The following is a 13525-nucleotide window of genomic DNA, read 5'->3' as shown; positions in this document are numbered from 1 at the left end:
AGCCATTAACGTCTGCGTGTGTGGTAGATTTCTTCTTGGTGTCTTCGTTTTCGTTCTTTCACGGATTGTTACCGTTACCTCCCCCTCCTGTGAAAGAGCTTTAACATGGGGCGTATTTTCTCCTTGCCCTTTATTAGGAAAGAAAAGATTATTTTTGTCCCTAAAAAAGTACCATCTCATATTTATATTGGGACTATTCAATTTCTGAAATCTATTTCGGCGTGGTCACAGCGTGACTACACTCTCTTATTTTATAGTATAGTATAGTATAGTATAGAAATTTAAAGTTAAAAGTCTGACAACACCAGAGGAGTTCCATGGTGAAACTGAGATTTACTGAGCAATCCTTAACATTAGCACCCCAGGTGCGCCCCCTAGTGATCCTAATCTTAGAGCGTTTATGAGATAAAAACGACACTGAAAACAAGTCTTCATGTTTTGGCTGCATGCAGCATTTATTTGTTCATATTTGAAATGTCGAAGCCTCTCGTAAGAAATCGTACAAAATGGAGCAGTCCTGCCTTTTGACACCAAAGTTAAACCGCGGAAGCGACAACTCACAACATGGAGTCACATGCACGTTTCCCGCCGCCACACCAACAAACCTCCCGCTCCCTTCGGTTCTTCTTTTTTAAGTTGTAGACACGAAAACGTCCGGAGATCAAGCTGCAGACCGGTAAACATGCGGTTGTGTGTTTGACATGCCTGTGTGCGTTTGTTAGACCTGGGTCACGGTGGAATGTTCCGAGTCAGGAAGACGCTGAGTGACCTTTAACTGTTGGATGTCTGGTGGAGACTCGATGAAGCACTTGGTTCTTCATGAGATGTAGCAGATGGACGACGCAGGAGCGAGAGAATACTGTGAATACTGTGTGCTTCGGATTAAAGGGCCATGCTGTTCAATGTTAAAAACCTCTGCGGAGTTTAGTGCAAAAATAGTTGGACGCCTCTGCACGAGCCAACAGAACTGAAACGGCTTTGTATAGAAAGTCACTATTTACAGTGATGGAGCCCAAAAGAAAGACACAACACTGTTCAGGCCGGAAACGCAAACATGTGCAAAAAGAACTGCTACTGATTCGACACCGTCCAGAGCCTTGACCCGACATGCGGCCGATGAGGATGAGGGTTTGGCAGTTTGGGTTGGTGGCAGTCAACTTAGCCTCAAGTCTCTCCACCTGTTTCCATCCTGACAGTGATGCAATGTGTTTATGGGCTGATGCAGTTCAGCAGGTGGCGCTATTCAGTCAAAAACCCGTAGAACCTTCGGCGCAGACTGAGGTGTCAGACCTGGAAGATCTGATCTCTATATGAAGGGGAAATTAGTCCCAAAGCTTATTAGCTTCATATCTTGAATGAACACAAACTTGAATGTACGTGTGTATTTTCGCAGGTGCACTGCACTGCAGAAGCTTTTGGGGGCGCTGTTGAGTCACTTTGGCACAAGATTGTGGGTCATGTCGAAAGACGTATTTATGTAAACATATCATAGTTTGGAGTTTCAGTTTCAAATGCAGGTAAGACAAATCAATAAATCGTTATTGGTTTGATGTTAAAAGACATTATTTTCTACCTTAAAACTGACTTGTGTGTGGTGATTTTCAAAAGTCAGTCAAAGAAACATGTTAAACATTATGAGTCTGAGTGAAAGCATCCTCATACATTTGTAATAGTATCATTGTCAACAGCTGTGTCATGAGTAGAACAGCTCAGCTTATGTTTACAAATATTCTAGAAACATCCACCATTTGTTTGCATGGTTTTTCTGGAAGTAAACGTCTCTTTATCTGTTCTTCACTCCAACATTGTGTCTCCCAGATCAAGTGTACTGATGATTCCCCCTGCTCCGACCCGGTTCTGACTATGTTACGATAACAGAACAACAGTTAGCCCTTACTTCTTTCAATTCTGAAGGACGGTGATACCCACCAGTGACTTTAAAAACAAGCTTGATTCATGACGTAGCAGTTGGATGTGGGGACTGAGAACGGTGTGGGGGTCACTTTATAAACCCCAGTGAGATCTCTGGTCCGATTATCCTGATCCCGGTCACCAGAGTACCAGGGCCACTTTTGGGACTGAAGGGTGTCACGATAGCAGGTTTTGGCTAGAGGTGAATGGAATTATAGGCTGTAAGAAATTTGATACAAAGGCAGGGAGTGAATAATGACTGGAGCGAATGATTCATCTCGACTTGAGCACAAACCTCATCACGTCCGTCATGACGGAAACTTAACCCCGAGTCTTCACTTTTCAAGTCACTTCCTCTGGACTCAAATATCAATGTTTGGAAAGCGGACGTCTTTCTCCGTAACTGGTGCACGAGGGCTCTGACTGTTCATACTGTCGGGTAGATCCCCAAAGTCAGGATCAGTCGCTTGCTCTGAGAGTCGCGAAGAAGTCGGCGGCTCTGGGTCAGAACAAAAATACTGCTCACCACAAAATCAACGAGAATGGCACCTGACGCGCGAATGCCTTCCATATATTTACAAATAAATAAACCCGACAATGGTTGTAAACACTGAGAATAGTGAAATAAATAAATAAATAGATAACGTCACTTGTTTTCCACAACTCAGACGGACATGAACGTGTCTATGGCCGCAGACTCTGGTCAGGCAACACACCCTCCAATTGTCGTGACAAATGAAGAAACTGGCAACTGTTTGAAAACTTCAAACAGGAAGTCAAGTGATGTCACATGTCCATGTGACCGCCGCCAGCATCCGCTCTGATTGTGTACATGTGCGAGGGGGGGCGGGGCTTGACGACGAGGCACTCTTCATGCATCCTCTCACGGCGGCGCGGCTCTTCTGGCGCCGCCCCGGAACAGCGTTTACAGCAGTCACCCGTGTGAGCTCGGCCCACCGGTGCAGGAGGTTTAAGGGTCATGGTGAAGAGGGTCTCGGTGAGTTTCATAGGTGGGTTTCACCCCTGCACTCTGTGCCACAGTCCTGCTGGGTCTTGGTGGCCGGGGTCTTGCTCACCTGCGAGTCCTCGGGCATGTGTGCCAGCGGGTCGGACCGGATGATGTACCTGAGGACAGACGGGAGTTTTAATCCAACTGCTGGTCTCTCCAGGTCCAGGAAGTTACCTAGCCACCTACGTAAGCCGCGACTAGTGAACCACGGAGAGGGCTAAGAACACACATATTTAGAAAACACCTGAGCTCTTTTAGCTTCCCTTATCACTCATGAAATCCTCAGATTACTAATCTGGAGTCAAGACATTTTATGACCAGAACTGAATGTAAGTAGCTCTTAGTACTCGACCAACCATTTGGATTCAAGCACACCATCCAAGGGAGAAATGTAGGATGGAAATACGTTTCAACCCGATATATCTGTGACATAAACATTTCACTGCTTTCTTTCTTTCTCTGAATCCCACTTCTCCTGCATCACTGGTCCACCAGGGAAGCTTCCAGATTACCAGTTTCATTATGACAGTTAGATCCCAATGGCAAAGCCTGAACTGTGATCTTGGGGGTCCTGACACCAGAACCTCGGTGGACTAAAATTTTTAACAGAATTTCTGCTCAAATCTGGGTGTTCAATGCGCTCACTGGTGAAAGATATGTTCTTTTTTTATCTCTGCCCTGGGAAAACGTCCTAGGGAGAATCCCCATTTTTCTTTTGCACTAACTGACTCAAAACAAAAAACATCAGTCTAATTCTCTTATACATTTGATTCTAACTGCTTCTCTTACTGCCAGGGAAGCTTTAGATCGCCTTTAAATACAATGGGCTGTGATGCATTTCTTCTTAAAACATAGTATTGTTTTATATTGGATATCGCCATTCATATGACATATTTCAGGAAATGCATTTAAGATCAAATCGCCGAGCCCTAACCTAAGTCAGTAAAAAATTCTCTCCCCTGACTGACAGCTTTGTGCCTCTGCCGTGCACTGACTCTCTTGAAGGGTCACCCTGAGGCGTGGGGGACAGCAACACTGTCTGCCTGCTCCCTAGAAAGCTATAAGAGTTTGGATGATCTGCTTCAGGGCGAGTGGAACAAACAGACCAGGAAAACACAGAAGAAGTAAATAAGTTCAAGCTTGTAGAATCTTATACTTAATGTCCACTTGGTGGCGCCAGAGCGCAAATGAACCTTCTTGAAGAGTGGACTCATGAGTCGAACCAATTCCTCTAAATGCCTCAGCACTTCAAGAAGCTTCATCTCACCATCACGACGAGTCACAGTGAGTGCAGTATCACGTCTAGAGAGTGAAGCCCGGGACAGTACTCACACGATGTCGTTGAGCTCCAGCATGGTGTCGGGAGGAGGATTGATGAGGACGTAGGACAGCGTGTTCTGATGGTCGTTCATCTCATCTGCAAGTGAGACGGGCCGTCAGTTTGGCTGCGCAGCCCCGCACCCTCCTCTGCATTGAACACGCTCCTATGGAACCGCGGCAGCCCCTCGTGACCAAATTCACAGTGACACAGCGGGACCCTCATGCTCTCGTCCGAGCGAAGCTGTCTGACTCTGACTCTCTAACATGGCTGTGCATTTTACATCGCAGCGCTAACATGTACGTGTGGCGCTCTAGTTCCCCTCTGAGCTGAGCTTTGACTGTGAAAATAAATCGGGGGTGAGAATGAGTCCCCCCGACGACCCACCTGCTTGTTGCCCTTTATAAAGACAGGCGGGTGGAAGAGAGAGAAGGGCTGAACGTTACTGACAGGCTTCTTTGAGGGTCTCAGAAGGGTGGGGGGAGAGGGGGTTCCATGCTGCCCGCTGACAGCACCCATGCAGCAGCTCCATCACCAACATGCGACAAGCGTCCGCCGCGACATCCTCCTCATCATCATCATCATCATCATCATCATTCCACACAGGACTGGGGAGGCAGCAGGTTGCCATGCAACAGGACCACACTCAGCCCACAGACCCCGCCTGGTGGGGGCGACACACACACTCCCACCCACCCACCTACCACACACATACATACAGAGAACATGCTCCAGCATCCTGGACCAAAGAGGCAGCGCGACTCAAACCGAGTGAAGCAGAACACATTGTGAGTGCGAGAGTGGAAGAGATGGAGCTGAGGATTAAGACGATAACACTAGTGACGAACTGGCCTATCACATGGTCGGTCACGCTCTCTACACTGGTGGGCTCACAGCACAGGAAACATCTAACATCGCTGAAGGTGTCCAGAACTACAGCTGAAGCCCCGGACGGATGGAACCTTCCATCTCCAGACAGAATGTGTTCTGCTCCGCTCACGAAGCCAAACCATGGCCCTTCATCGCAGATCTTGACGTCACCTCACGTGAACACAATGCAGAAGAAGACCAGGAAGAGAGAGCGACAGGGAAGCGAGATGGTAGTGAACGACTGTCTTGAGATCGTCTCTTGGAACACACTCACGCTCACACTCATGCATGATGGTAGCAGGACTGTGGTCGACCATCTAACCTGACGGTCTGGCTCCATCTTTAAAGGGTTGCTCGGAAATGTCCTGCAACTCTAAGCAACAGTGTTAACTGTTAACTTAGTCGGCCATCTTTAACTCGCTCTTCTTGCATGGATGCTGGCGAAAGGACCGACTCCTTTCCCCACAATATTTCAATGTGACCGCTCGTGTGTCGTCAATGAGGCAAAGAGAAATTACCTTGCAAATATCCTAGATTTACTCGATTCATGACATCGCTCGCAGTGAGATTAGAAACATCCTCTACAGGGCGAAGGAGAGAAAGAGGCAGAGAGAGACAGAAGAGCAGGAGGGGAAGAGACAAAAAGAATCAGGCAGGCAGCGAATGCATTTGCAGTTAGAAACCAAAACTCTTGGAAAGGTGAGCGAGAGACAAAGCCATGCGTCAGAGTGTGCACAGAATCACTTCCAAATGATCCATCTGTCACGTGACAAGATCCTCACTGACATTGACTGTTCCCAAGGTGATCTTTTGGGATTCTCCCTGAAAGCAGTTGAATCGACAGATTACACAACAAGTGCGGCACATCTGGAGCATGATTCTGTTTGAGATGAACTGAAAGCATGAAGCTGCGAGAAGAGCGCAGATGAGAGGAACGCAGGCAACTGCAGGGGCTGATGGAAGCACTGAGGTGGAGGCCTCCTGCTCCCTCATGCACGGTGGGACGGTGACACTGCCACCGCGTGACCATGTGAGATGGGTGTAACACCGGGACTCTGAAGTGTGAAGACGTGGAGATATGTACACAAAACAGAAATGAAAATGTGCCTGTATGGTTAAAAAAAATCCTCAGACAGTGAGACTGCTGAACAACAGTTCTTTTTTGGGAGGGTTTTAAAGACATGATTTCATGGATCGAGAGTCAGGGGAAAATTGGAAAACTTAAGTTCACAAAGTTGCATTATCTCAAAATTGTTTAACACCTCAGTGGTTCAGATAAAATGTTCACTCAGAGGCTGCTGAACATCTTCTGGTGCATTCAGTAGAAATAAACATATATATATATATAATTTAACAATACAATATTTTAACACAAATCACTACTATGAATACTAAAAAAATGAACCCTAAAACATGATTTTTTTTCTTATTTTTTCTTCTTCAGCAACTGAAAACTGCAGAGATTTCAATTGCTTATTCCCGCTCTTGTTCGTGGCAAATAATGTGGCCCAACTGGAAATGAACTGGAAGCTTCATGAAGTGGTGTCACTTTCAGGGCTCACCAGGTAGCACTCTGGGTTTAAATATTGATCGTATGGTACTTCACAGTTTTGTAAACTGGGGCAGGAGGTTTTTAATATGACGCTCTATCATCGGTGTGAGACGTGGAGCGGGTCTGATCTTACGCGTCGCCCTGTGAGGATTTTTTCTGATGAAATGCCACAAGGATTCAATGATGCAGTCACCACTATCCAAACATTTGGATGTGTCAGAATGGATCCATCGGTCGATCTACTCACCGTACCCCACGGTGGGCAGGCCCAGGTGCTTCATGCGGTTCTTGACCAGCTCGGACAGCTCCTGCCGTTCAGACCGACGATACAGGTTCAGCCTCTGCTGCGAGATGCGCTCGGCCCTGCTCGAGGGCTTCGTGTTCTTCCTACTCAGGCGCCGCGCCCACTGCATGCTCTTCTTCCTCAGCAGCGGGTGCTCGGATTGGTCGCTGGAGTTGGAGTTTCGGTGGGCGGTTTTCTCCTTCCAGGTCTCCCCGCGGTCCTGCTGCTCCACGCCAGGCTCCATGCTGACTGACACCTGAGACTGGCAGAGGAGGAGACACGAGTTTGACTTGGTGATCTCATCTGTTAAAACAAAGAAGGACATTAAAAGGTGCGGCCATCACAGCACAAAAACATCTGCCGGGATCTTACCTGTGCATTACCTTCCTTGCCCTGTTTCCAGAGAAGGACACACAAACATCCAAACAGAAAGAGATGCAATGAAAGACGGCGGTCAAGCCGAACGAAATCAAGTCGCAGCACAAAATAAAACTGATGAGCTACAGCAGAATAAACAGGGAATTAACTTCACCATAGCAACTTCTGATGATTTCATCAAAAGCTGTCGGAGCATCTAAAGAAGATGTTCCAGCAAAGAAAACAAGGGAGGACAAGCATCAGGGTTCAGGGAAAGCTGGCAGACGCTACACAGCCTCCCACCGCAGCCATCCAGCTTCCCCTCCCGCTGCACTTGCCTCGGAGGTGGAGAACATGTGCGACTCTGTGCGGTAGATCCCGATGGGAATCTCAGCGCTGGACGAGCAGAGCTTCTGGAAGAGGCGCCCGTAGGTCCGGATCCACAGGTCGTCCTCCGTGATCTTCATCTGAGAGAGACAGCCGAGTCAGGACTTTAAGGTCACGAGAGCAAAACGTAGACACTTACAACACACAGGTATCCAGAACCAGGAGTGGTGTCCAGGCCCAGGAGGAGGCGAGCGATGGCGATCATGTAGTCTTTGACAAATGACTGCGAGGAGAGAGCAGTAAAGTTGATGTGACATGCACATCCCCACACCGCATCCACAATAAACCATTAAGCGTTGAAGTCACTAATCGTCTCCGAGCCGCCGTGTCTTTGATCTCACCTGGTACAGCAGCGTGTCCAACATGCTGATGCTAAACACTCTGCCTGCAGCAAACGGCAGGCGGAACATGAAAGCCAGATTGGAGCCCTTATCTCGCTCTATCTGGAGACAGAAGCGAACGAAAAGTGAACTTTGCAGACTCTTTCCTTCTACTTGAGCAGGAAAATCTCTTCACTGATCTCCTGGGCTTAACAATGACAGTCTGTTCTTGTAGGAACATAAAAAAATCAAGTCAATACAGGCAGAAAAATTGAGCCTAAATTTATATATATTAAATCTGTGCACAGTAGGAACTAAGTGACCAATGTCAGGTCCGGGGGCCACATGCAGGATCAACTAGAAAACTGGAGATGCTCATAACACTTTTCAATGAAAAATTCAACTTTGTACCAGTATTTCAAAAGGCTGGAGACAGAAAATGGTAAGAGATGAAGGCAACCGGTAAAAGAGGTTCACACATCTAATTGATACATTACGATGGTGGCAGCCATAGTGAATTACACACATTAGAGACGCTTATCTGATGCACTGGAGACATTCCTCCTCATCTCTGAAGCAACAATGAGGATGATGATGTTGACACAGTAACTACATCAGGCTTTTGCTTGTACTTTGCCTTCCAGAAGGTTAATACAGTGTACTGTAGTTTCAGCTGTTTTATATGTATCAGGTGTTGACCTTTAATTTTAAGTTAACAAAAAAATCGTATTCAGTTGGAGGTTTGTGATCATCTGCCCTGCAGATTTTCCATCTCCTTCATGGCCACAAACATCTCCACACGATCCAGGTCTGGAGTTTTCACTCACCTTTTCCAGTTTGGAGAGCGCGAGGGAGTAACAGTCCTTGGCTCTGAACTGCATGAACCTCATATTGGAAGGGTGAGTGAGCTCAGTGATGATGCTGAGGCTCGGGAACAGTCTGGGGAGGAAGAGGACAGTGAGTCAAGTTTGGAGAAAAACAGTGGAGAGTCTCAACTGTAATGTAAATGCAATTGCGTCGTCCATCCCCGGCAGGAGCTACTGTTTGAGGGCTTATGAGGCTTCATGAAACAGCGCAATCATTTTAAGAGCCCACCAGATGGCACTCTCTGTTCCTAAAATCTTTGAATATAAATAGCCATTTTAATGAAACTTCACATTATTTTTAAACCAAGGGCGCCACCTGCTGAGCTCTGAAAATGAGGACAACGTTTCATAAAGCCTCATCAATATGGTTAACAACAACATATTTCCCAACATCCCCAGTAGTCATAAACAGTATAAATATTTATATAGGTAGGTAAACAATAATAAAAAAACACAATAATAATCATAGTTATGATTATAAAATTCTTCGTTCTTACTACCCATTGTTCAATTTTCTTTCAAATGTGTGGCATTTATGGAAGTGTGTCCACATTCAGGTGCTTCAAGGCTGTTTACCAGGACTAAAAAAAATATTGAAACGTGCAAACAGGAGAATTCTTTTGAAACATAGATGATGTTTCAAGTTTGGGCAGCAGTGTGAATAGGAGGCGGCTCTTGCTGTTTAACATCAGCTACAGTGTGAATCCACCTCACGTTTCAGTCATGTTTTCCAGCAGTGCATGAACATAGATTAAGGAAGTCTTTTCAGATTTTACTCATCAATTAACAACTAAAATCCGAGATTAAAAACAAAGCGTTTGTTCAGCAAATGTCTTCAAAAACCGGCAACAACAATAAAGGGAAACTAGACTTGTGATTGTAAAATTGAACCGAACCCTAGTTTTAAGTCAAATGAAAATGAATGGCTGTTAAAACAGCCACAAGAAACCGACCTGAACATGGTCTGGACGTTGACAATGGTCTTGGCGTCGGCCATGTAGTCCTCCTCGGCGCTCATGGTGCTCTCCTTGTCCACGACCACCAGGTTGTCAGCGTAGATGATTCCACACTGCAGCAGGTTGTCCAAGCTGAAGAGCAACAGCCATTACTCTTTCAACTGCAGTTGGATTCAAATCTAAACCTGTGAGGCCAAAACTATTTCCTTTGACTTCATCTTTAATTAAAAATCATTTGCGAGAATAAATCACTCTGATAAATGACATTCCAACTTAGCTGAGTCATCATTTCCAAAGTCATATCCCATTACACTCCAAGCATTTTTAAATTTTTGGTGAATCTGCAGTCACTTCCTGTTTACATCAGTGAATACTAGAAAGCACTGGAGATGCTGCGCTCAGCAGGGGCACTTAGTTTTATAAAATTATCCCTCATAACTTGTGAAAATGGATTCTCAGAGCGTGAACTCCGAAAGCAGCACTCTAGCTTTTATCGTTAATAACTAGGATCAAAACCAACGTTTTGAGGAGCAGAGAAGCTACCGACTCTTTGATGTCCTGAAGCACCTACTACCTACTTGTCAATGGTGCCGGCCATGAAGTAAACCATGGGGAAGCAACAGATCGCCTCCAAGAAGTGGTTGTCAGGCCTGCGGGAGACAACACATGAAACAGAGATCAAAGGACGCTCCACCAGGACGCCATTAAAACAAGGCGGAAATGCCCCGGTAACGGAATTAACAGGAATATGACTGCATGAATCGATTGGTGCGGCAGCAACATGTTTGATTTGGATGTTCTATAATTGAGATGGCGGCTCATTAGAGCAGACGATTTCTGCCTCTCCGTTTATTGATTCCAGTTCAGTCCAAGTTAATGAAACCCTGAAGATCCGAGGCAGAAATGTGGCGCCAGCAAACACAAGGTCTGCCAGCTTCCTCAGGTGAAGATGATGTTTACTGAAACAGTCATCACAGATCATGGAGTGATATAGTGGCTGTTTGCTCAACATTGTGCTCTACAAACTTGGACTCACGGGTAGTCCAGCAGGAGCACGATGGGGTTGAGCTCTTTCCTGGGACGGTAGTACGCTCTCAGAGGAACAATAAAGTTGTACAGGCCGTTCCCCGCCGTCTCGGCAGACACAATAATCAGCTTGTTCTTGAAGCCGTACGCCTTCGCGTCCTCAAAGCTGTTGTGTGTGCAGCCCTGTGGAGACAAAGTGACATAATAAGCAACTTTTTTTCATACATAGCTTTTGTTTCTGCATCACCTTGTCGAGACGGAGGCAGCAGAACGGCGCTTTCTGGGGAAGCAGGTGGCACAAAGTCGGGGAGCTGCCGATGTAGGGCGAGTTAGGAGGGTAGCCCTTCACGAAACTGAGGAGGGAGGAGAAAAAGGACAAGAAAGTGGGCTGGGATTAGCTCACTGCAGAAGCCTCAGGAGTAAAGGATGAAACGTAATGAAAGTTCAGTGTTCAGGTTTGGGTGAGTTTTATAATTCACACTGCAGAATCAAAACACTGTAACCTTTCTGACTTGAGGTAAGCTGTAAATACACAAATTCAAACAGCAGTTTCTCTATTTACTCTGGCCATAAAAGTAAATCAGGCCAATTTGAGGAGTTTTACTCTCCATTGCCGCTACCTCTGTGTATTAAAGCACCAAACTCCCCACATCTTTTCTGCATTTATGAAGGGAAACATTGAGAAAGCATTTTTTTCACCCCCAAAATTTGAAGTCTGCAACAGCTTTCTCGTTTGCTTAGCTGGATGGGACAAGATACTCCTACAATAACACGACGGTGGTCATTATGGCTTTCGGAGACAGTTGTATTACAAAAGAAATGACGAACGAGGGCGCTGTGGTTCCATGAAAGTCCACTCTGGAGTCCCCTCAGTGATCCCATTAACTCCAAGCACAGCAATAAGGAAGCAAGCAGAAGCCCAGAGGTTAGTCTCGCTATTTTGTTCACAATATTGTGAATCCAAAATGACTCTCCAAGATTGATGGCTTTCACATCGTGTGGAGATAATATTGCTCCAAGTGACGCACCAAATTCAATGAATCCACAATGTTCACGATTCTATTTCACCTGCCGAACTGAAGCTTTCCTTGCGTCGCAGGATGAGAGCGCGTGAGGACGCGGGCTTCATTCAAGAGGGCATCAAGGTGCTGACCCGTCTGCCGCCTCCGAACATTCATCATCGACACGCCCTCACCTTACAGCACTGTGTCACACAGATTACACATCCATTCCTTCCTCATCAATCTCCTCTCTACAGCCAGTCAGGCAGGTGAGCAGCATCACAGGAGAGGGAAAGTGCTGACCTCAATGACCTATCCAACACATCCATCACTTTTACAGCAGCACCTTTCAGGAGCATGATTCGCCCCTTACGCTCTTATTTCTTCCTCATCAATACTCCCATTTACAACCTACTAGACAGGAGAAACAAGATTAAGAGGAAGTTCAGTGGGTTGATCCATCTAGTGAAGGAGATAATGACTTTTGGCATGAAAGAAGTTTAATCTTCATGACCACATAAAGCAGATGAGGGTAATTCATTTGGGCTAATGGCCACATGGATGGGAAAACAAAAGGGATTTCACTAACATTCATGTGGTATTAGTCACTAAACTTCCACTGTCCTTGGGATAAACTCATTTCTATCCTCGTCCTCATCCTCCCCAATGACAACCTCAGTGTCTTCATCCACATCACCCCATAAAACGTCCCTCTCACTCTTGCATACATGCAATACAAAAGACAGATACTTTTAAAATAAAGAAAAAAAACCCAAACATATATATGTTGAATGACTAAAAGACTCAAAGATCAGAATAAGATCACTTACTCGCAGCCTACGGAGCCCTCTTCATCCGATTGGTTGGTCTCGTCCTCCGACTGGTCGCTGAGGAGATCACAGGGCAGAATGGCAGAGGAGTCTGCGATCTCCAGGACGGGCGCAATGCTGGGTCTGCGACTTCCAGAACCGTTCTCTGTGGGCAGGGCCAGTTTCCCGCTTTCCTCAGGAGGGTCAGGGTTCTGGAGGTCGATGGCTACAGTGCCTGCAAACACCAATGACACATTAACACTGCAAAAGAACCCACACAGAACATTAAGCTAAATAAAACTAAATAAATAGAGAAAAAAACATTCTAATAAGAAAAAAAAAAGTGAAGGAAAGCAGGATTGAACCCTGAAATCCGGATAAATAAATTGTCTGGTTCAGTTTTCCAATCTCTTTCATGTCACCAGCAACTTGGAAAAAAGGTTTCCCATCTGAAAACAGCGAGCTCAGCATATTCAGTTGAATGTCCTCAGAGGTCAATGGCACATACAAAAGGTTCACACCTGCGAGTTGCATGCGTCTGTTTAAAATATGCATTTCCAGATCTGATCTGAAAGCATGCGTATTTTTTTTGCCATGTCAGCATTTTAGCCAGCCACATTTTTGGGAGATGAACAGCTAAGAGGAGAGCCTCCGCAGGGAATGCTAATGTGCCAAGTGCCACGTCGAGTCTCACAAACACAATGAATGAAAACCATGACACCTAACACAACAGTGAAGTGTCAGGCAAAACTTACCATATGAAGTGGCCTGATCAACTTTCACAGGTCAAAGCAAAAGCAAAACAGCGATGTCGGCCAGGAAAGTAAACAAAAAACAAAAGCATGTAAGAAAAAGAACCA

At 45.8% G+C, this 13525-nt stretch overlaps 1 protein-coding gene across 22 annotated transcripts in view; it reads right to left on the bottom strand.

Moving 5' to 3' along the window:
* Nucleotides 1-441: 441 nt before the first annotated feature.
* LOC128762066 (potassium channel subfamily T member 1-like) overlaps nt 442-13525 on the bottom strand; it is a 58448-nt gene continuing 45364 nt past the window's right edge. For 7 of the 22 annotated variants that reach the window (XM_053869868.1, XM_053869872.1, XM_053869875.1 and 4 more), the window contains 16 exons: nt 13421-13441; nt 12687-12900; nt 11103-11208; nt 10866-11038; nt 10408-10479; nt 9827-9961; nt 8835-8946; nt 8029-8130; nt 7827-7910; nt 7639-7767; nt 7316-7336; nt 6908-7205; nt 5627-5689; nt 5431-5481; nt 4253-4337; nt 442-3036 (listed from right to left, as the gene is read on the bottom strand). In XM_053869868.1, the coding sequence (XP_053725843.1) occupies nt 2916-3036; nt 4253-4337; nt 5431-5481; nt 5627-5689; nt 6908-7205; nt 7316-7336; nt 7639-7767; nt 7827-7910; nt 8029-8130; nt 8835-8946; nt 9827-9961; nt 10408-10479; nt 10866-11038; nt 11103-11208; nt 12687-12900; nt 13421-13441 (1787 nt within the window). In that variant the 3' untranslated portion in view covers nt 442-2915. The other 15 variants (XM_053869871.1, XM_053869887.1, XM_053869878.1 and 12 more) reach the window with 12 other exon arrangements.

Source organism: Synchiropus splendidus, chromosome 7 (assembly GCF_027744825.2).
Source record: "Synchiropus splendidus isolate RoL2022-P1 chromosome 7, RoL_Sspl_1.0, whole genome shotgun sequence".
NCBI lineage: Eukaryota > Metazoa > Chordata > Actinopteri > Syngnathiformes > Callionymidae > Synchiropus > Synchiropus splendidus.
This window is presented reverse-complemented; position numbering and strand designations above follow the sequence as displayed.